This window comes from Vicugna pacos, chromosome 7 (assembly GCF_048564905.1).
Source record: "Vicugna pacos chromosome 7, VicPac4, whole genome shotgun sequence".
Lineage (NCBI taxonomy): Eukaryota > Metazoa > Chordata > Mammalia > Artiodactyla > Camelidae > Vicugna > Vicugna pacos.
Window position 1 is genome coordinate 7382331 of NC_132993.1, and position 25308 is coordinate 7407638.

The following is a 25308-nucleotide window of genomic DNA, read 5'->3' on the forward strand; positions in this document are numbered from 1 at the left end:
GCATTATCTCTTGTGTTCTTCTCCTCATCAGGAGTGTCACCTTCCGTTCTCTTCATTTGCCAAAATCTCGTTCATTGGAGCCATTTTAACTCCTAATCTCCCCGTGGGAGTAAAACAGTAAAATCTCAGCACCTCACCTGGACTTCTTTGGTAGCAAAAAGTTGAAATGTAATACCCAGGAAACACGCTGTTTGAAGTGAAACAGCAACACCACCAGAAAGTCTAGCCTGCTTACAAAAGCTGGGTGAACTAACTTGGGTATTATTGACAGAAATTATTGCATTATTAAAGCTACTGACATGGAAAATGGGCAAGGTACTAAAACATCTCCATACACTGTATAGCCACTACCAAGGAGGAAAATCTCCCTGTATGGAAAACCATTATTAAAATTTATGAATACACGTTTCATATCAGATATGTGATCTTAAAACAGTCATCTCTCAGTTTTTCTGATTATTGCCACTACTTGCTTTTGGCAGAAATAACAGCTATTACATTATTGATGGTTCAAAAATTAGGAGTATATTTCTGTTAAAATGTTTTGCTGTTCTATTTAGACCATGAGGATGTGTATTTGCATATATGTAATAGAAATAAGCACTATGCTAATGTCATCAAATCTTATAAAAATATTAAAGCTACACTCTACAGACATCATAAACTATAATTTACCATTCACAAAAATACTATTTTATTAAGATTATACAGGAGAAAATTTATTTTATTTTGGATAATTTTATATACTATAAAGATTCATTATATGTCTTTGAAAGACTTGTCCAAGGATCTCTTCTTAAATGAAAGATCAGTAGAGACTTAAGGTCTATACTCTATTGAGGGCAGACTGAGACAGAACTTCATCTTCCAAAATACAAAATTAATAAAATCACTTTTCAGAAGAAGAGGGCCCTCTCTCAAAAGATTTGGAAATATGTTACAAAATCACCTAAATTTAGCAGGCTAAATTCAACTCATAGTTAGATGAGGTCAACTAAGTTTTTATAAAAAGCTCCTCCCTAGATTTGCAAAAAACTAATATAGATTAAATTTTGTAATATTTCAACATGTGTAATCTGTAAGAAGACTAAAATATTCTACTTCAGTAAATCCCCATACTGACCACCAACGTTTTTTTATTGTTTCTTTTCCTTCAAGAGGGGGCATAATTCACTAAGGATGAGTCATGACCAAGACAAGGAGAAGAAGGATATTTCTGCTTGTGGGTATCCGAAGCAAAACTGAAAATACAGAGTTCCTTTTCCAGCTATTGCTTGTAAAACTACTAGCTTAAAGCTCGCATTCACTGAGGGAGGTTGAATGGATTAATGTGACATCACAGACTGTTCTGCCATCTGCAGCCAAGTCTTGTTATAAACATCACCACTAACCACAAACACACACCACGGGCAGGGCAAATGGCTCCTCCCACGTCCCCCCTTAGAGGGTTATGCGTTTGGGTGTTTCATTCATCCTACAACAAAAACATGAATTTTGAAAGTATGGACCATTTGAGGCAGGATGAAAAGAACGGTTTACCTGTCTATGATGGCGCACATATCAATGCTGACATTCGCGAAACTTCCTGGCCTCCTTTGCGCCACTTCAGATAAATTCACAAGCTGATCATCCACTTGAATGAGCTGCATGCAGCCTTGGAATGAAGGCTGAAGGACAGAGTGACTTGAGTTATGCATCTGGTTCAGATAACCTGTGAGAGAGAAAAAATGGGGATGTTAAATTCTGTGCACAGCATGCTTCACTGCAGTTCCTCTGGGTGTTCTCCCTGACCACAGCCCGCATACCCAGCTGCTGTGTTTTGTGGACCCTTGTTGATGTTGTGCTCAATGTGGAAGAATGAAGTCTTTTGAGAAGATGATATTATTTCAGGGGAAGACATAAGGGTTGAACCTAGGTGAGTGTTTGTCTCTGGGGCCTCCCATCCCTCATATTTTCTCTTTTGACATCTTCTTTTTCACTCTGTCACATCTCCGTCCTGCTACTGAAGCCTCACCGCTGTACTTTTTCATCTGACCCTGTCTTCAGAGACCAGGACATGAAAGTTTAGGCCCCAACTATCCAACTGTCTTCCTTTTATACCATCAATATTTACTTCTATTATCTTCATTCTCTAGAGGCCTGTTATTCCAATGTCAAGAAGCTAAACTTACTATTATCAAATAAGGTGGATTTCTTTTATGAATTAATATTTAAATCAATTTGTATTACAAATGACTTCTTAATTTATAAAACCCAAAGAAATAGTATAAAGAGATAAATTAAGGCATAAGGATCAGCCACACTGCTCTGAATATCCGTCTCATATTAGGTACCTAAAATGGGATAGGAAGCATAAATGATAAGAAATAAAACTAGAATTTAAAAAGAAGGAAAACAAGACCAAAAAAGAAAGTAAATAGTACTGGATATATTAGGAAACAGAACATACATATGTTAAGATTGAGATCGGAATTAAGATTAATTAAGATTAAGATTTTTATTGCAAGAAAACTTTAAAATAGCACCACAAATCAATTACCATTATGCTTTTTCAATAGAAAAATATATAATTCTTATTATGAATAGAAAATGTATGGCCATACGGACTAAAATTTCTTGAACCTTTTAAATATCTCCGTAAAGTTCCCCCAAGCTTCTGTGTTTCATATTGTTCCCCACACTAAATTCACCTCCCAGAGAAAATTTAAATTGTAGCAATTTGTCTGCTTAAAAATCTCAGGTTATTCATACATTCTTTCCAGTCTAGTATTATATCTACAGCAAAAAAATATTATAAGAATAGGTTGGTACCAAGATGTCTCTTTAATTGGATAAAAGTGAATTTTCAATAAAATTTTTTCCAAAAATTTAACCATTAAGTGATTTTTTAAAATGTCCTGTTCTGTTTGACTAGCAATAGTAATAGTAGTTTAGAACAACAGAAACCTCCATTCACCCTTTACTAATGGGTTACAATATTTAAATCTAATAATTATCAATTGAATCCCCTTTAAGGATTAATCACAGAGCTGTACATAATCATTTTCCATCAACACAGTACTTTGTAAAAATAGAAATACACTTATATTAATCTTTTGACTTAAAAAATAAACATAAGGTTCTATTTCAATATCAAATGGTATGCATTTTTTTCTTTTTTTTTTTTGCATTTGCATTTGCATTGACTTAATCCCCTCAGAAAATTTCTCATCTTAGCTAAAGACTGTTACACTACATAAAGGAATCAATCTATGAAGAAGACATAAAATTATAAACATATATGCACCCAAGATAGAAGCACCTCAATATATAAGGCAGCTGTTAACAGACATAAAAAAAGAAATCAACAATAACATAATAATAGTGGGGTGGGACCTTAACACCCTACTTACATCAACAGACAGATCATCCAGACAGAATATCAATAAAGAAACAGAGGCCTTAAATGACACATTAGACCAGATGGACTTCATTGATATTTATAGAGCATTCCAGCTGAAAGCAGCAGAATACACATTCTTCTCAACTGCACACACACATTCTCCAGAATCGATCACATCCTGGCCCACAAAGCAAGCCTCAGTAAATTTAAGAAAACTGAAATCATATCAAGCATCTTTTCCAATCACAACACTATGAGATTAAAAATCAACTACAAGAAAAAAAACTGCAAAATCTGCAAACACATGGAGGCTAAACAACATGCTACTAAACCACCAATGGATCACTGAAGAAATCAAAAAATGCTCAGAGAAAAATGAAAACAAAAAAATGGTCCAGAACCTCTGGGACACAGCGAAAGCAGTTCTAAGAGGGAAATTTATAGCAATGCAAGCCTCAGTACAAGCCTACCTTAAGAAACAAGAAAAATCTTAAATAAACAAATTAACCTTATACATAAATCAGCTAAAGAAAGAAGAACAAACAAAACCCAAAGTTAGGAGAAGGAAAGAAATCATTATGATCAGAGAAGAAATAAATAAAATAGAGACTTTAAAAAAACAACAACAGCAGCAAAGATCAATGAAACTAAAAGCTGATTCTTTAAAAAGATAAATAAAATTGATAAACCTTTAGCCAAACTCATCAAGAAAAAAAAGGAGAGGGCTCAAATTAATAAAATCAGGAATGAAAAGGAGAATTTACAACTGACATCACAGAAATACAAGGGATCATAAGAGGCTACCATGATCAACTGTATGCCAAATAAAAGGACAACCTACAAGAAATGGACAATTTCTTAGAAAGGTACAATTTGCCAAGATTGAACCAAGAAGAAATAGAGAATATGACTAGACCAATTACTAGTACTGAAATCAAATAATTAATTTAAGAACTCCCAACAAAGAAAAGTCCAGGACCAGACAGCTTCACAGGCAAATTCTACCAACCATTTAGAGAAAAGTTAACACCTGCCCTTCAGAAACTACTCCAAAAAATTGCAGAGGAAGGAACACTTCTAAACTCATAATATGAGGTCACTATCACCCTGATACCAAAAACCAAAGATACCACAGGAAAAGAAAATTACAGACCAATATCACTTATGAATATAGATTAAAAATTCAACAAAACATTAGCAAATTGACTACAACAATGCATTAAAAGGGTCATACATTATGATCAAGTGGGCTTTATCCCAAGACACTGCAAGGGTTTTTTATATTCATAAATCAATGTGACACACCACATCAACAAACTGATAAATAAAAACCATATGATCATCTCAATAGACGCAGGAAAACTTTTTGATAAAATTCAACATCCATTTATGATAAAACTCTCCAGAAAGTGGACATAGAGTGAACATACCTCAACATAATAAAGGCCATATATGACAAACCCTCAGCTAACATCATACTCAACAGTGAAAATCTGAAAGCATTTCTTCTAAGATCAGGAACAAGACTAGGATGCCCACTCTCACCACTTTTATTCAACATAGTTTTGGAAGTCCTGGCCACAGCAATCAGAGAAGAAAAAGAAATTAAAGGAATCCAAACTGGAAAGGAAGAAGTAAAACTGTCACCGTTTGCAGATGACATGATACTACATACAGAAATCCTAAAGACACCACCAGAGAAATACTAGAGCTCATCAATGAATTTGGTAAAGTTTCAGGATACAAAATTAATACAGAGAAACCACTTGCATTCCTATACACTAAAAAAAAAAAATCAGAAAAAGAAATTAAGGAAAGAATCCCATTTACTATTATATTAAAAGAATAAAATACCTAGGAATAAACCTACCTAAGGAAGCAAAGGACCTGTACTCCAAAAACTATAAGACATTGATGAAAGAAATTGAAGACAACACAAACTGATGGAAAGATATACCATGTTCTTGGATTGGAAAAATCAGTATTGTTAAAATGGCCATACTACCCAAGGCAATATAGAAATTCAGTGCAATCCCTATCAAATTACCAATGACATTTCTCACAGAACTGAAACAAAAATGTTAAAATTTGTATGGAAACATGAAAGATCCCAAATAGCCAAAACAATCTTGAGAAAGAAGAATGGAGCTGGGGGAATCACACTCCCTGACTCCAGATTATATTACAAAGCTATAGTAATCAAAATGGCATGGCACTGGCACAAAAACAAACACATAGATCAATGGAACAGCATAGAAAGCCCAGAAATAAACCTAGGAACTTATGGTCAAATAATCTATGACAAAGGAGGCAAAAATACACAAAGGAGAAAAGACAGTCTTTTCAATAAGTGATGCTGAGAAAACTGGACAGCTACCTGTGAAAGAATGAAATTAGAACATTCTCTAACACCATATAAAAAAATAAACTCAAAATGGTTAAAGACCTAAATGTAAGACCAGATACTATAAAACTCCTAGAGAAAAACATAGGCAGAACACTCTGACATAAATCACAGCAATATTTTTTTGAACCAACTCCTACAGTAATGGAAATAACATAAAAAATAAACAAATGGGACTTAAATAAACTTAAAAGCTTCTGCACAGCTAAAGATACCATCAACAAAATGAAAAGACAACCTACAGAATGGAAGAAAATGTTTGCAAATGATGCAATGAACAAGGGACTATTTCCAAAATATATAAACAGCTCATACAGCTTAATATAAAAAGAAAACAAACAACTCGATTGAAAAATGGACAGAAGATCTACATAGACATCTCTCCAAAGAAGACATCCAGATGGCCAACAGGCACATGAAGAAATGCTAAACACTGCTAATTGTTAGAGAAATGCAAATCAGAAGTACAATGAGGAATCACTTCACACCAGTTAGAATGGCTATCATTAAGAAATCTACAAATAATAAATGCTGGAGAGGGTGCAGAGAAAAAGGAACCCTCCTACACTGTTGGTGGGAATTAAAATTGGTGTAGCCACTATGGAGGACAGTATGGAGATTCCCTAAAAAACTAAAAATAATAAACTTACCATATGATCCAGTAATCCCACTCCTGGGCATATATCTGGAGAAAAATATAATTTGAAAAGACACATGCATCCCAATGTTCATAGCACCACTTTTACAATAGCCAGGACATGGAAACAACCTAAATGTCCATCAACAGATGACTGGATAAAGAAGATGTAGCATTTGTATATGATGGAATACTACTCAGCCATAAAAAATAAAATAATGCCAATGCAGGAATATAGGTGGACCTGGAGATCATCATTCTAAGTGAAGTAAGCCAGAAAGAGAAGAAAAATAACCATATGATATTACTTATACGTTGAATCTAAAAAAAAAAAGATATAAATGAACGTATCTACAAACCAGAAACACACTCACAGACATAATAGAGAACAAACTTATGGTTACCAGATGACAGAGGTGCTGGGAAGGGATAAATTAGGAGTTTGAGATTTGCAGATACTAACTACTATGTATAAAATAAACAAGTTTATACTGTATAGCACAGGGAATTACATTCAGTGTTTTGTAGTAACTTACGATGAAAAAGAATACAAAAATGAATATATGTATATATATATGACTGAAACATTATGCTGTACACCAGACATTGACACAACACTGTAAACTGACTATCCTTCAAGAAAAAAGAATGGGAAAAAATCTGTCTAATCAAGATAAAATTGAATGGGGCTTAATGTCTAAACTTAGCAGAGAGAAAACATCCAGCTGTAACTTTATTGACTATTCTTAATGAGACCATCATTTGATTCTGTTTTTTGAATACTAGGAAGTCTCTAAATATCCACAGTAGCTTTGAATTATTCCAAAATGAGAAGATCTATTTGTGAGAACAAGATCTAAGCGAGGCAGCTGCAATAGCACACTGATCACTATTGACTAGGTATAATCAAGTTCATAAAATAGGACTTCATCAGTCTCATAACAACGTTCTGTTTGGCCCTGATAATGTTAGAGTTTGAAATTGTTAAGTCCTTTCATTTTTCCACATGGGATACATCCTAGGAGAAGATAATTGTAATATAAACTAGTACATATCTAACAAAATGTAGCCATGAGGCATCATGGCTATTGAAGAGGTTGTCAGTAATGGCTTAAAGAATGGTGAGGAAGCAGTGTTACTGGAAATGGAAGAAAACTGGATCCTTGCTATGTTACAGTGGAAAGTTTAGCAACACTGTGAAATATGTTAAGGAGAACATTGTAATCAATGAATTGCGTAATCCAGCTAAGGACATTTCCAAGCAGAGTATTCCGGTGTCTTCTTTCTGTTTATTGTGAAAGGGAAAAAGAAGAGAAAAAAACTAAAGAAAGACTACTAAAGACGAGGAAGCCAGGACCTGATATATTTGAAAATAAAATGTTTTACCATTTTCAGTCTCTCTAGATGTTGAGTAATGTAAAAATTAAGAAATCACTTCCAGACAAAGTTCAACTACCAGGAAAATGTGATCTAAAGATGACAATGAGGTGTGACTTATAAAATCCACATTAAGGCCTCCAAAATGTATTAGGTGGTGCCTCCAAGAATCATTCATTCAGACAAAAGAACCGCTTGGCAGCTTAGTGGTGTGTCTCACAGAACCCCTGAGTTAAACAAGAAGGATTCTAACGATCCTAAGTACATTTTCCCCCTAGCATGTCAGCAGAAGCCCAGTGCAAATAAAGAGCTTATGTTTATGGGGTTGTGGATATGGCTTTTGTTTAATGGAGTAAGGCTGAATAGCATTCATAGGAGACTCACAAGTTTTTAAGAGAACTGTACCAGTGGAATGTTGACTATTTCCTTATAGTTAGAATGGCTAAAGATGTTGAGTCTCTGACACTGAAATTCCTGGGGCCCTAACCCCTCCTGAAATGGAGGACAGCATATTATTTATTTTCTGTATTTGTCCTCTTGATGTACAAATATAGTTTCAGTGAAAAATCTTTGTAATAGTGTCTGTGATACTTTCAGTGACCACTCTAAAGCTCAGGATTCAACCTACTTAGTAGATTAATAGCAGGATTGTCTGGAGATAAAAATTTGCAGCTGGGATTTTGAGGGTCAGAAAGGAATAGATATAAAATGGATAGAGAGTTAAACCCAATTAAAATTTGCTGAGTTAGTATAAACATTATATAAAGTAAAAAAGTAAAGTTTTGTTCGTTTTGGCCTAGAGCTTTAAATTTATTACATCTATGAATTTGAAGCAAAAAAATGCAATGTTTATACATGGGTTGCTGTAACCGGGTTCTATAATCTGACAATGTGTTGTAACGCCCACAGTGAATTGTAATCCTGTTAGTCTCAATTGCATCTATCAGTAAACTGGATCATTATAATCATGTTACCTTACTGGCATGTTTTAAGATTTCCATTTTAAGGGGGGAAGGGATGGCTCAGTGATGGAGCACCTGCTTAGCATGCACGAGGTCCTGGGTTCAATCCCTAGTACCGCCTCCAAAAATAAAAGTAAATGAATAAAGCTAATTACCTCCCCCGCAACAAAACAAATAAAACAAAGGAAAAAAAAAAGATTTCTGTTTTAAGAGCTGGCATATAGAAACTTTATACCTGATTTGAAATCCACTAAGCCTTTTGTTATGCTTGTTGACAACAGAAACACATGCATTTTCAAGGTTTTAAAATTTTAATTCAGATATACATTAATGAAAAATATGCTGATACTTGTTTTGACATTAAAATGCCAACCTGAATTGTTGTAAATTATAACAGCAATTTGATGGGACAAAAAAAATAGCAAACGATAGACAAAAGAATGAACATTTTACATGTCTAAAACCCCATGCACTCAAGATTTTTCTGTTTATACTCATTTTGAAGTTGGGAAGTTTTCGAGGCTGAGAAAGGCTGGTGGAATGCTGTAAAGATGTTAAAAACCATTTAGTGTCTTCCTTTCAATATAACCTTGAAATATTGTGCAACATATCCACTAATCTCTACCGTTTACCAAGCTTTCCTAAATAATTCACCCTGGTGGGGGTTAGGGTCCTAACAAGCAAGGGTTAGGGCAGGCTAGCAGTGAGCCCAGCAGTGGTTCAATATACAGATCATTTTCTACCATCCACTGAAGATGGTCTGCAGCAGGATGACACCAGAAGCAATGAGTCCTCTTAGAGTTCAGATCTTAGTTTCTCTACTGAATAAAACCAGGACTCCTTGGAGAGATGGCTAATCCCAGAACTGGGTCACAGAAAGCACAATACGGGCCTGGAACATTTTGTTGCATGGGAAGGAAAAGAAGTGCTCAAAGAAAGATGGGGTCTATCAGAATGACATAGAAGCCAGTCTGAAATGGGCTTCTATTGCCTCAGTCTAGACAATTTGAAAGCAAATAACTTGATTGTTAAAAAAGATATTTTGATAATCAAAAGGAAGGAAGGAAGGAAAGAAGAAAAGGAAATTAATTTATAGATGACATTTCATTGAATAAAATAGGAGTCCATGAGTTCACCTACATAAAAGTAAATACATAGGAGAATAGAAGTCTCTTCTTGTGCTAACAAATGTAAAAGGCATGTTGGAATTAGAAAGTTACCATTTGGTAACCATCACAGTAGTAATTAATTAAGGCAGGAAACACTCATTGATGTTCAAATGAGTGGAGGGGATGACCAGTCTCAAAGGGCCTCCCTACAGACATACTCATTAATTTCAAAGGGGAAAGTAGTCATTTTACAGCAAAGAAACCTGGCAGACATCTTTGATTACATTACACTTTGTAATCAAGTGATAAAATTTATCACCACCAGTAATGGGACCCACTGACACTGTAGGTCAGCTGGTTAAGTTGCAATGAGAAGAACACACATTCCACTTCAACTCCTGCACAAAATACATATCCTAGGTCCAATCATGAGACCATCAGACTCGAACTGAGGGGATCTTCAGGAATGATAAGGTTGTGAAAGGCAATGAACAGCTGAGAATCTGATTTCAGTTGGCAGAGACTGGAGCGGCAGGTAAACAGGGTGCAATGTGTGATCCCAGCTGGGGCCTTTTTACTGTAGAAGACCTTACTGGATAACTGACAAAATTTGAACGAGGTCTTTGAGTGAAGGTTATACTGGTAGCCTTTGTATTCTTCTTGCAAGTTTCATTTCAAGTTTTAAATTGTTTGAAATTAAAAAAAAAACTATTGTAAAAAACATTATGTTCCATCTCACGTGAAATGTTGCTTTATACTAAAGATTCTCCCATTCAAAAACTTTATTTTGGATTATTATCCAATAAAGTTATCCTGTCTCCCTTCCCCCATGTCCCATTTATTCTTTATTCCCCTTTAATCTGTATTCAATGCCCATGAATTTTCAATGAAATTGCTCTTCCTAATTTCAGTGATGATTTTCAGGTAGCCAAAGGACATCCTTCACCCTTTAACCAGACCTCTCAGTGGCACTTAACACCTGATCTTCATATATTTATAGTCTATGTTATCAGACCAGGATGACTTCTGTGGCCTTAAGTCTGAATATTCTGAATCCTGCCCCCATTCCAACTTCAATTCATATCCCTCTTAGCCAGATTTTTAGACCTGGAGAGTTCCTAAACTCTAAAAATTACTAGGACATATACAACCACTCAAAGCCTGGCAGACATTTTTAAAAATAAACAAATATTAATTAAACCATCAAGTAAGTATAAGAAAAATCTACAAAAGTTCGATTTCCCCCCTTGTACATACTTTATGCTTCAAATAAATTTATCCCATTTAGATATGGTTCTGTCATATTTTGAGGCACCTCCTTTGCTAGTTCTGTAATTACATGCTTAAGATGTCCGTTCTTACAAAAAAAAATCCTGAATCACTTTGATTTACACCTGTAACTAACACAATATTTTAAATCCACTATACTTCAATTTAAAAAAGATGTATATTCTTGCCCACTCTGCTTCAGCCACCCCATTCTCTTGTCTGTGCTTCAGGAAAACCAAACCATTTCTGCCAAGAATTTTCTTGTCCCTTGCATCTTCCTTTGCTGACTTATTCTTACGACTCACGTCAGCTCTAGTATCACCTTCTGAGCAGGGACCTTCCAAGACCACTCTATTTAAAATTATTCCATCCATTTTCTCATTCCCATTCTTCAGCTGCTTATTTCTTGTCATAGAATCTGTCACTTATAATTACCTAGATTGGTTTATTTATTTACTTACACAAGTGTGTGTGTGTGTGTGTGTGTGTGTGTGTATGTGTTTCTCCTCTTTAGTATAATGGTTTCACGACATCATTCATGTTGTCTTATTTCTCTATGAATTAAAAAACTGCATTTGTTGAGAAAAAAACCTACATACCATAAAATTCACCACCCTATTTATCTTAAAATAATCCATGGAATATATAGGAGATGTTCAAGATACAAGATGTCTGTTGTAAAGTGTGGAAACAAATTAGTTTTCAACAGATTGAAGATATCCTTTACAACATAATATATGTCAGTTTCTAGACTTTACGGACCCCTACATATTTGTTAGGGGAATGATCAAGTGAATGAATGTTTGAATCTTCACCCTGGAATGAGGTGATATTTAACTGTGCATCCTCACTTACTTCTGGACTCTGTTACCTTATCAGAGAGGCCTTCTTTGATTACCAGGTGAATAACACTCCCCCCACCACCCCCACCTTGACTCTCTACCCCGTGATCCAATTCATCTCTTTTTTCATAACACTTATCACCATATTATATATTTCTTTATTGTTTTTTCTCCCTTTACTGGGACGTAAACTCCATGGGACTCTGACTCCAAGATCTCTTACATAGGAGGGGTTCAACAATTGTCTTTTGAATGAACAAAAAGCCATAGAAGAATTACGAACAAGGAAATAAAGTAATCGGTTTGTGTTATGTTCTTTTCTCTTTGGTAGCAGTAAAACTGAGGTAGTATCTGGAAAATCAGACGTTAAGGATTGCCTTACAAAGCAGTCATTGGAGAAATTCCAAATCCTTACTAAAATAGGTCAATAAAACTAATGTAGAGGAAATGGATGAAAAATATTTCACAGGAATATATGACAGAACTGACTGATGTGCTGGATATGAGTACAGCACAGAGAGAGAAATGATTAGAATGACTCTTAGATTTCTGGGTAAGCAACTAGATGGATGCTTTTGCCTCTACCAATAAAGGAGACACAGATGAGAAACATCAGGTCCTTAAGGAGTCGGATGACAGGGTAGGAGAAAGGATGGTGGGTGGTTTTGATGAGTTCAAAGCTAGATTTTTCAAGTCTGAAGTATCAGTGGGATATCTAAGATAAAATGGCCCATCCATAGGTTTATATTAATGTCTGGACATCAGGAGAGGGATCGGAATTTGGGAACGATCTTTCAATCATTATGTGATGGAGTAGAAGAAATTGCATGAAGAAATCATACAGTGCACTAAGCAAAGAAACTCAAGGCTGGAACTTAAAAATCATATACATGTCAGGGGTAGAAACAGGAAAATTGACCAGTGAAGAGAACCAAGAAAGAGGGACAAGAAAAGCCAAGGAGTGATATCAAGGAAGTGAAGGAATGATTAACTATGTCAAAGGTCACAGAATCCAAATTATATAAAGACTAAGGGTTTCACTTGGGTTTACCAGTTAGATCAATGAAACTGCAGAAGTTGCCATGGAGAACAGATGGCAGTGTTTAAGGAACACATGACATGAGAAGTGCAGAGACAGCACAGCGGTCCCAGCGCTCCATTATCTAACACGGGTATCCTGATAACAGGCTAACTTCTTGGGAGGTAATTTTTATGAGTTAATTTTAATTATGTAAATTATTTAATACAATCCATTGGCTTTTTCAAATTTAGTATGTCATTTATATTTATTGCATTTAATACTAAGAATTTTGCCTCTTTTTTTTTTCCCTTGGATAAATTAATTAAATGTTCTCTTTCTTGTTTCTTTATCTATAAATAAGACAAAATTGTAATACTGCAGCACAGGAAGTTGTTGTGAAGAATTAGTAAGAATATAACTACAAAGTAAGTGCCTGGAAAATTCCCATAGTAGGTTTAGATTATTTCAGTTGTCTTTGTATTTATCAGAGATCCAAAATCATGGTTTTTTTCATCCCTAATAATGTTAAAATTTCATTAGGAAGACAAGTCTCAGAAACATGAATATAATTGTGTTAAAAGTGTTACTGCCTATCCAAAAGAGTAAATGAAATACAAGTATTAGAAGAGTTTGAGACGATTGTTTTCTCTTCTTAAATATTTCATTTCTGTCCTTGGCTAACAGAGTATTGTATTGTCCTGGGTCTTCTTTATACTTTTTTAGTAATCTCATTTCAATTTCATTTACTGATTTCTTCTCTCCTATCTGGTGTATGAATGTAGGAGTTCATGAAAGTCTGTCCTGGGCTATGTCAGTTTTCTTAGTAGTCTCTCCACAATCATAGCATTACCCAAATCCACTGCTTACCAACTCTATGGGTATGTCTCCAGTGACATTTCCATCACAGGTCTTTCTTCTGAGCTCAGGACTAAGGTACCCAGAGGTGATTGGACTTCCCCATTCTAATGTCTCTTACATGTACAAAACTCAAGATGTATTGTTCTTGATCCCAGCTGATATTGTCATTGTCCCTATCTCAGCAGTCACTCAAAAAGTCAACTTCAATCTTCTCATCTAAAAACAATCAAGAGCAATCCCTGGCACTGCCATCTTCATTTCCTGTATGCACAATCACCCTGTCAGTTCTACCTTAAGGGATCCTCAGCCTCCTCATGGCCACCTGAGCCCAAACTACCACACCTCCATTACCCACTTCCAGCCCATCTCCAGCATGAAGCCTGGGTGATCTCTACTAAAAATATTAATCTGATCATGTTGCAACCTGATCACGAGTCTTTTATTTATTTGATAAAATATAATAGATTTTTAAAAAATTTTCCTAGGTCTTTCTCTCCCTCTAATGCCCTGGTTTTCCCAATGCAAAACATATTTGTAGTTATTTACAAAATGAAATGCCATACATTAAGAAAAGGAAGTTTTATTTATTTATTTATCTATAATTAATTAATTACTTTATTGAAATACAGTCATAGTATTTATTAGTCTGATTTTATTCAATTAAAATGAATTTAATATAATTTATTGGACCACTTAGGTAGGTTGAATAATTTAAAATATGTATATTTTATAATATTTAAAAATATATAAACTTTAGTATACTATCAAAAACACGGATATTTATCAAAAACTTATTGTCTTATCAAGACCAAAATTTTCAGATAAAATTACTTCTCTTATCCCCATACAATACTCATAAGATACGTAAAGTGAATTTATACCAAAATTAGCTTAAACTTACAAGACAGTGGATATATTTCTATGTCTTATAATAATCATGAAGAAAGTTACAAGAATATAGAAAAATAAAGGAAATGAGAGAAGGAGACTAGGTACCCTGACTAACTGAAACAGTTAGCAATTTGCAAATCAAGTCATATAATATGATTTAAAAAGCCACTGTTGCCCAGGGGCCACCATAAAAAGAAGAGCAGAATTACCACACTGAATAATTTGACTCTCTTATGCCTTTTTTTAAAATGTTAAGTGGTCTTTTGAAAACCATATTGTGTATTCATTTAAAGAGGGAGTGCAAAATGCAAAATAAAAGACTCACATTTGATAATTTGAATTCTTTACGACCATATCTGTTAGTGTATGTAACACATAAAATAGAGAAATACATCCATACATTCACAAAATAAAAAGATACTGTCTTCTTAATTCTTCTGTATAAGTATAAGCAGTTTGTTAATTACTATGGGATGAAATAAGCTCTGTAAAATACAGTCTTAGTGATCAGGAGTGCAGGTTACAGAACAGCAGAACTGGTTGGAATTCTGGCCCTGCCATGTGTTAATTATGTAATTACTTTCTGACTAGATCACTTGTCGTTTTTAAATTATTTTTAAATTAAATTGTATATATTTAGGGTGTACAACATGATGTTTTGATGTACATTTACATAGTGAAATGATTACTACAGTCAAGCTAATCAACATACCCATATCCTCACATAATTACCATTTCTGTGTGTGTGGTGAGAGCACCTGAAATCTACTCTTAGCAAATTTCCAGAGTACAATGTAATATAACTACAGTCATCGTGCCTAGACTAGATCTCTAGACTTATTCATCCTACATAACTACAACTTTGTATCCTTTGACCAACATCCTCCCATTTCCCCTCCCTCCTCACCACTGGTCTTAGCTTCAGTTTCTTCAGTGGAAAGGTGGGATTAATAATAACCAATTCCTGTGGGTTTTGTGAACATTAAATAAGAAACCACAGGCAAAGCCCCAGCATAGTGACTGGCATGCAGTAGGTACTCAATACTGGCAGCTCTCCTAGTCTCACTAGGAGCCTGTTAACTGCATGGCTTAGACTGAATAACATGGTGATTTCTCACATTTAAATTATTTTGATACTTGAGAGATTAGTTTTATATTCTAAAGAATATTAGAAAATAGTTTCTCATTACTGTCATAAATATTCCCACTCTGAAAACCTATGCACCTTTGAATACTTTGAGTCAGGGGAGGGGGAAGACTCTGCCTTTTTTATTAGTATTTTTACATGCGAAAAAGGAAAACAGGAATATAAACTAGAGTCACAATCATCTGCATGACAATGACATGAGTAATCCAAAATACTAGGAAATCAAATGCAATTTCTGTTTGGCTTTGGGATGCTTCTAACAATGACTATATTTGATATACGGGGAATTAACTTCAAATCAATACAAAGCCAGACTGTGAAGATTTATTTCAGGAGTTGCTTTGAAACTGGATAGAAAGAAATGCTTCATTTGAGGGCTGGCACTTGCCTAGTCACCCTCACAGTATTTTCAGCCTTTTTGGCTTTGACGCTGAGAAGGGTGCTTGGCCCAAAACAGCAGCTCTGACCCAGCCTTTTCCCTCCTCCTCCTCTTCGGCTTTGTTGTTCTGATTGTTGTTGTCACTGATGATGTTCTTACCCTCGATATGATCGTTTGAGACTTTTCACTGTTCTGCACTCAGTATAAAGATGATACTTTTCTTCTGTTAAAAGAATGTTTTCATGTTCTTCAATGAAGTCTGAGGTTAGAGTTTGAAGGTAAAATACCTTTTAGAAAGCTTCAAATTTCACTGACTCAGTACTCTCCAAAAATGATAATTTTTCCCAAAATGCTGATACTGTCCTGAGTTACTTAAGAAAATGACTTGTTGCATATAAAAACGTTTGTAAAAATTTTACCACATCTCAACTTTTTATCATGCAAACTATCTGCTATGAGATAATTTATTTAACAACATTTAACAATCAATAATATCATATTGTAGAATATTTAGGAGAGAGATAGAAATAATCTTTAGAGAGCTCTATTTCCTATAATACTGTAATGTGAGAAACCTGACACTTTTTCAGTTCAAAACTTCGAGAAATGCTAGATAAAATGTAACATACATCCTTTAAATTATACTTCTATGCATTCAATAAGGTAGGAGAAGCTTTCAGGAGTGGAAGGAAGGAAGGAAGGAAGGGAGAAAAAGTCTAAAATGCAGGGTGCCAGATAATGCTGGGCTATTAGTATTCAGAGGGTATTTGCTAATCTTTGTAATGCAGAGGTTTGGGTTTTAAAGCCCAAGTGGAATTAGAAATCAAATATTGGAATTGTGTAAGGAATAGGACCACCTCCCCCAAACACACACACACCACCACATAAAGCCTAAAAATTCTAAAATCTCCGTTGAAGCAGATACCAGAGAAAAATTCACAAGTCAGCAGAGAGAGATGACAAGGAAATCTGTCTCTTTTCCTGGCCTACAGAAAGGAAAAGAAAAAAAAAATTACTTTCTGAGAATTCACAAGCCACAGATTTGCTCAACAAAATTATGGCTTTCAAATTTACACTGGCTATAGAGTGTAACCCCCAAGCCAAGACATTAAAAGCGAAGAAGTGGTTCTAAACAGCTATTCTTTGAAGAAAGTGTAAATCCTCTCTGAACTGACTCTGGAATTACAGGATTCCTAAAGATTAAAAACCAGAGAAATTTAAACTCACAAATCAAAGATACAAAACATAAGAAAACAAGCATAATGAACAAGATTCAGCAAAATATCACATAGAAAAATTGGGCGCCCATGGATTTTAGATAAATTTTAGGATTGAGACTATGGTAAAATATTCAAAAATTATTTAAAAAATTAGATGTGGAATCAAATGTATAAGAAAGGAATGTGCTAATATTAAAAGAACCAGTGAGATTTGATGAATAACCAAATAGATCCTCCAGAAATAAAAATATATTATTGAAACTAAAAATTCATTAGTTGTGTTAAGCAGATGAGACAAAGCTATAGAATACCCTTCATGAACTAAAGGGTAGACCAGAACGCAGTCCATAAGTTAAAAATGATTAAAAATATTAAATACAGATATTATGTGGAGGATGAAATGAGGTCTGACATATATTTAATTAAAATTTCAGAAGAAGAAAAAAGGGAGAATCATGGAGAAGGAATTCAAGGGTAGAATGTCTGAGAGTTTTCCATAACTTATTGAAAATTCAGATTCAGGGAGGAAAATAATTCCCAAACAAATTTTTTAAAAAAAATCAATCTTACACAGAACAGTGTTTAATCGCAAATCACCAAGGAGCACAAACGTGGCGAGAGGAGAGAGGGGACTCCTAAGGAACAATACTAAAGCATCAGGAATCTTCGTATAAAAAGGAAGACAAAAGATAAAATGCAGTAGAATAGTATGTTCAAAGTGCTGAAAGAAAATAAAATTCCAATCTAGAATTGCACATCAAAGTAAAATATCAAACAAGGAAGAAGGTAAATTTCATACATTTTTCAGACAAATAAAAACTGAATGAAGTTACCACCAAAGGATCCCCATTAAAAACCATCTAAAGTAAAGAATGTGTGTCAAAGGGAAAGGAGTCAAGTCCAGAAAGAAGAGAAACACAGGAAGGCACAGCAAGAGAAAAAGCTGGCAAACACAGAAAAACCTAAAAATACACTGACTACAGAAAAATAAAATTATAAAAATGATAATACTGAAGTTAAAAAAGAGGCAGAACTACATTTCAGGACAAAGTAGGATATGGGATGGTAGCGGATGATCAGATTGCAGCTGTGTTAGGCCAAGCGTCACGGACTGAATTATGCCCCCCAGCAAAGTTCATATGTTAACTCCTCAGCCTCCAATCTGACTGCGTTTGGAGATGGGCCCTTTAGGGAGATAATGAAGGTTAAATGAGGTCATAAGGGTGGGCTCCAGTCCCACAGGATGGGCGTTAAGAAGAGGAAGAGACCGGAAGTGTGTGGGATGACGCAGGCATTACAAACTAGGAAGGGAGTCCTCACCAGAAACCAACCCTGGCTCCTCGATCTTGGACTTCCAGCCTCCAGATCTGTGAGAAAACACATTTCTGTCACTTAAGCCACTCAGTCTGTGGTACCCTCCTATGGCAGCCCAAGCAGAATGACACAGCAAGTTTCTTTCATAATTCAGGAAAAAAATCAAGATGTGAAGTTATTTTGACTGTTACAAATACTCATGAAAAAATTATAAAGATATCCCCTAAAACAGCAAATATAGATTAAATATATATACATATATATTACATTTAATGGTGGGGGACATATATTTTTTAAATTATATTTGATGGAGCCAAAGGAAGGAGTAAAGAATGAATAAAAGGAACATAGGAAAAGCAGGACCAAAGGTAAAGAACATGGTAGAAATATATCCAAGTATAATAATAAAATCGATGTTAACAACACCAACTATTGTGCTGAAAAGACAGTACCACTGGTTTTTTTTTTAATCTAGCAACATACTATGTCTAAGAAGCATGTCTGATACATAGGAGTCAAGAAAAGTCAAGAGTAAAGGAAATGAAAAAAGATAAGCAAGGCAAATACAAATTTAAGAAACCTGGTGTGGCTCTGATGACATTAACACAGCACCCTTAAGTGATACAGTCCAACAGTACAGACACAGTGCACACTGTGAGCACGAGCACTGACCACTGAAGAGGCACGGGCTCCAGAGTGAGGGCATCTAAGTTTGCTCTTGCTTATTCTAGTTTGCCAATTTTATGTTTCACTAAATTACTTAAAGATTGTGCCTCACAGTTTTTCCTCATCTCTAAAAGAGAGAAAACAATAATTATCTATCTTATAGTATCATTTTGAGCATGAACTGAATACACATAAAGTCTGGACTGAATACATGTACACTGTTAAGCACAGTCACCGATACACAGTAACGTGCACCGTTTCTGAGGAGGATGAAGTGAGAAGATGTACTTGAAGATAAAATGAAAAACAAATGAAGGAAGAGGCACCATGAGGGATAGAAGATTAGTATATAATGACAAAGGTAAAATTCCCTAGAACGTTGTAAATACTCTAAATATGTCTGCACCTAATAGCCTAATATTTGAATAGATAAGATAAAATTGACTTTGGTGATTAGGATATGTCAAGGTATGTTCATCCTCAGTTTAAAAAAAAAGTACCACTCTGGTAAATAAAAATAATGACTATGCATATGTGTGGAGAGGGGGTATATGGGACATTTCTGCACCTTCCTGTCAATTTTGTTGTAAACCTAAAACTGCAAAAAAAAAAAAAAGTCTTAAAAACAAGAAAATTCAGGGTAGACACTTTTAGCAAAACTTTGGTTTCAGTTATATACGTATATTATAAATGTGTGTGTTTTTTAGGTCAAAAAAGTTTGCAAGCCACTGTAGTTAACCTACACTGGCAAATAAAAGGAAAAATTAACCTCAAAAATAAAAGATAAATTTTCAAAAAATGTGAGCACGACTTTCTCAAGAAAATCTTCTCAGATGATGGCTGCCTTACCCCAAATTCTAGGTCCCTTTCCTAAGTACTTCCAGAGCACCCGGTGTATAAACCCATCACATTAGTTACAATTCTTCCTTTCTCCTTTCCTACCAACTGCTTTAAGCCCCCTGAACACTAGAACTATCTTCTGCATGCTCAGCTACAAACATGCTGACAACCAGTAAAGAAATGCCTTTTAAAGTGAAGGTTTAACAGATACAACTTTTCTTTTTAACAACTAAACTTCCTAAGCCTACGGAGGAAAACTCCATGTGTTACCACATTTCTTCCCACCCACACATTCTGTCCTCAGCCCCAGTATCATGCAGACTGTCATATGCACACAATTTTCTATGGAACATGATAGAAGAATTCATCTGTTTCTCATAAATGTCTATGAATGACCAACATACAAGAAATCCTGATGCAGGGATTAAATTGACCATGGTTCTACCTCTCTGTCTCTGAAAACTCACCCAAGTAACAAGATCAGTTTAAAAGAAGTATAATCTTTGCAATGTCAAAGAAATTGGAGAACAGCAATGGGTGAGAGATTTCAGCAGTTTTAAAAGACAGTGACACAGATGTACAGTGAAAACAGATGGTGAAGAGAAAAAACATTAAGTACCCATGGAGAGAAATACCTAAGAGCAGTGAGCCAGGCTGCAAAGCCAAACCCCAGAAAGGCTCAAGGTGTCAGGAAAGACACCTCCCCTTCTCCTGCACCCCTCCCCTAAAAGGCTGCGAGAGGAGCTGAATCTGGGAGTCCCGATGGATTGAGTCACTGGTGGAGGGCACGTGTGTGCCCTTGTGAGAGTGGGACTTGGAGGACTGCTACTGCGACTGCAGATTGCACAGTGGGATCCCCAGTTCCCTCCCTTTCCTGTGCTTCCAGAACACAGCCAGCAACTATCAGACCCTCCTGTGGAGGAGGTAAATAGTCTCATAAAAGGAGTCTGGGGTACAATTTAAGGGCCACTTCGCTGTCGCTGATCATGTGATAAATCTAGCAGTCAACAAGCTTCACCTAGAGACAAACACCCCTTGAAAGCACTTTGTTGTCTAATATGAACAAACATTGGAAATGCATATTACAGGGCCACATATGGATAAGTGATTCACAAGCTGTGTTTCAAATTGTTAAAAATAATTTTAAAAAAACATTGATTTTGAATGACTGTGTTTGTTAAGCTGTGGTTGAGGGAAATGTAAGTATCCATAGATAATCTATGAATAAATTACTTTTCACCAGTAACAGTGGAAAAACTGTTACAAGTAAAAAAAAGTAGACATTTGGCCATTTAATTGAACTCTTAAAGGGCCAAAGACATTCATAAGAAGGTTGTAACATTAGCAGTTTTTCACCTTCTTAGTCATATTTTTGGGGGAAATAGGGATAAAACCTAAAATGGGGGAAAATGATAAAATATGAATTACAGTCTGAAGTTTTACAGATTTCGAGCTCAATGCAGGCCTATTGGAATATCTGAGATTCATCTCTGCAGAATGAGCTTTATTGTCAGCATGGCTTTCCATTATTTAGACTAAACTCCTACCACTTGCTGGAAAGATACATAAAACAAATGGATTTGCAGGCTTTGTTTGTTTTCTTCTGATGGAGGAATCTGTCCCAAGTCTTCTTCTTGGAAGCGTAAGTAAAATATTGGCAGTTTGTATTTCTTAAAATGTTTATTCTATCTCCAATGTATATCTTCTTCTGTATATAAAAATGTGCCAAAGAAAATATAATTCTTTACCCAGCCAAAAAAAAAAAAAAAAAAAAAAAACCTGGGCTTGGGTACAACAAACTAAAATGCTCCTGCCCTGACTCTCTGTGATTAACAAGCATCGCTATCCAATTCGGTACTAGGATCCACACTTAATCTAAAGACTGGTAAATTCAAGGGAAGTTTCTGGATATAGAACCTTCTATTTACTGCCTATGCCCAGAAACAGCTCAAGGGAGAGATACATTTGTCCGATCCAAGAGTCTCCTTCATAAAGTAGTCACTCCCTTAGTGACTACTCTCAAATAATATTCCAGTGCTCTAATAATTAAATGTTAAAATAATAAGACATGCTCTTTCCTTTGGGCTCAATCTATCAAAATAATAAACCAGTAAGAGAAATTTCTCCTTCATTTTTGGTAAAGAATATGAGAATTTTACGTTAAGATTTTCAGGGTTGTAGTTATTTGTACACCTACCTCGACTGGCAGTAAAATGGTAGGCTTAATACAATGACTTGTTTTGGTTAAAAAAATCTAATGAGACAGATATTTTGCTATACACAAATTACAGGAAACATTAGCAACTTTGAGACTGGCCATTCTGAATGCTGTAAAAAGGCATCGTGGGTTAAAAACATCATCAAGGGTTAGAAAGAGTTAGGATATTCTTCATCTTTTCTCAGCGAGGCCTCTCTGATCAGTCAGTCTGGAATACTGTGATTGAACATATTAACGTACATAAGGGAGAATGTGGACCAGTGGAGGTTGGGTCAGCAAAGCAATTGTCGAAGAAAAGGGAGCCACAGAGGAGGTGAGGATGTGGCTCAGCCAAGCAGTGCCCGTGGAGGGGGGCTTTGCTGTGGAGTTTGAGTGTCAGGTTCTCACTGGCTAAGCTGTCAGCAGCGTAGAGGTGAGTGGAGTCCTGGCTCATTCTCTCAAGCGTCCTGATCCCATCTGCCATGTGGAGATGCACAGAGCAGGCTTTCTAACACGATGCCATTTAAAAAAAAGAATCATACAGCTAAGACTATCTTTCCATTAACTTTCAGGGAGGATAAAGTCTCAGGATTAATCCTATCATTCAAAACAAAGCCAGGGATGCAGGGTACTCGTCATAACGTATAATAGGACTGAGCAGCGCGCTACTGAATTACTCACTAAATTACAGAAGACTGACTTACTTCTCTTGACATCTGATAAGAGTGAGAGAAAAAAAGTTCCTGGGATACAGTTCAGGAATGAACAACTGAGGATAACAATTTAAACCGAGGAAAATTCTGTTAGGAGCCAAAGAGAAGTAAGACGAAATGTTACTAAATGAAAAGGCTGAGCGATGTTAAAATACACCCAAGACGGCCAGAGTCTGTTCCTAAGTGGTCTCTCAAAGCACATTCATCATCTTACAGCTTTAGTTACCTTGGACAATGGTGAACTGTTTCCATCCTGATAGGTTTGGAACATGCACCGTGTCAGCATCCCAAATCCAGATTTATTTTTCCGGGGTGAGAACACATCAGTGAAGTTTGGAGGAATGTTTGTTTGTTAACATGTTAAAATGAGTACCGTAATAGTGGCCATGGCCCGGAAGCCTGGGTAGCTGTCTCCCTGTAGGCAGGGAAGACATTTCAAAGGTGTCAGCCTCTCACTGGCTGTGTTCTGGGGAAATGCTCGTGATGAAGAACCATATCCACATCCTCTCCCTCAAAGCCATCGTGCTAGTAACGGCACCTGCCATCCACTGAAAGCTCTGCTATGCAATGGGGTTTGGAGACCGTGTTTACATAACCTTGTTCCTTTCTGAACAGTACAGTACTTCATCACCCACTTCCCGCATCTGTATTTAAATACACACACAGACGTACTAACACATATGTACATGACTATAAATCCTTTATTAAAATATGTGACAAGACACGTGTACTCATGCACACGTCCAGAGCGAGCCTGGAGGGGCTGTCAGAGCAAACAACGTGGCCCTATATTTCTTCATATCAAATGAACAATACTTGGGTTTAGTAGTACAGTGATTAGTATGATCAAAATAATTACTTTAACCATGCCATGATCAAACATTTTGCACTAAATATGTTCTGTTAGTGTAATCTTTGTTAATAACACATTACTGATTTCAAAAAGAATTTCCACTTAAGATTTTTATCTGGAAAATATCTGTGAGACTCTAACCATTCTCCAACTTTACCAGGCATATGCTTCAAGCTCACAGTTGTTGTTCTGTGAATCTAGGAGAATTTTGTCATCTGCAGCCCCTGCAACACTACTAAAGACTCAATTCAGTCACGAGGAAAAGCATATGAAAGTGGAAAAATAAGTTGTCAGGCAAAAATGTCAATGTCCATGAATTTCAAAGCATATAAAAATTAAAGATCTCCTCCTGCAGAGTCCAAGCAAAGGCTAAGAGGTGAAGTCAATGTAATAATACTTTTTTTATTATTCACTGGGCCACGCATTGTACATAAAACTGAAGAAAAGTCAATAGCAGCACATAAAATAACCAACTCAGAAAGGTGAGCTGTAGTTTCTTGGGAAATTAAATGGGGCCTCTACTTGGCTTATCATCCTCATAAATTTGTAGTGGTTAAATTCCTCCACAAAAGAGATAAACAAAGGTGGACCACACAAGCCATTGCATATCCACATACTGTATATACTTCCAGATTTAAAGTTATTTACTAGTATCTTAATTTCAGACATGAATCTTAATATTCTGTCCACACTTAAGCAATAGGAGGGTGCTTGGATTGAGTTAAGTCCCCTTTGTGAAGGGAGTGCACTGCGTTAAAGTTTAGAACATCCTAGGATATCTGTAACCACCCATTCATTGATAATCAGCTGCAGTACACGTACTGTAGCTGTTTCTCTTTGGTACCGGGCCAGATAAGGTCAAAACCAAAAAGTCATAAATGGCATTTATTAAGTAATGTTCCCAGGCAAAGTCTGAAGTCACGCTGGTAACAAATAAGAAAGCTAAGTTTGGGGGTGATGAACACAGAGTCTGATTCTGGATCTGTTCAGTTAGCAGGGCTTATGGGACGGTTAGGGGAAGATGCCCAAACGAAAGCCGTAGACAAAGAGTCACAAAAAGAAGGGAGAAGGAATAAAGCACATCATCATCGCCAGCTGGTTTTTTTCCAACTGAAGAAACTTGATTATAAAGAATTAAAAGCCCCCAATACTGTCTTCTCTTATATACACTAAAGCCCAGAGGCTCCTAACCCAGCCACGTGGTGCTGCGCATGCAGCCTAACTGCA

The 25308-nt window shown here is 35.8% G+C and overlaps 1 protein-coding gene across 6 annotated transcripts in view; it reads right to left on the reverse strand.

The window, feature by feature from the left end:
- CNTNAP2 (contactin associated protein 2) overlaps window positions 1–25308 on the reverse strand; it is a 1225886-nt gene that overhangs the window by 787082 nt on the left and 413496 nt on the right. For all 6 annotated transcript variants that reach the window (XR_012074163.1, XM_031674555.2, XM_072964285.1 and 3 more), the window contains one exon: window positions 1540–1711. Coding sequence is in view for 5 of the 6 variants with exons in the window: in XM_031674555.2 (XP_031530415.2) it covers window positions 1540–1711 (172 nt within the window). In the remaining variant the exon portion in view is untranslated. The remainder of the gene's footprint in view (window positions 1–1539; window positions 1712–25308) is intronic.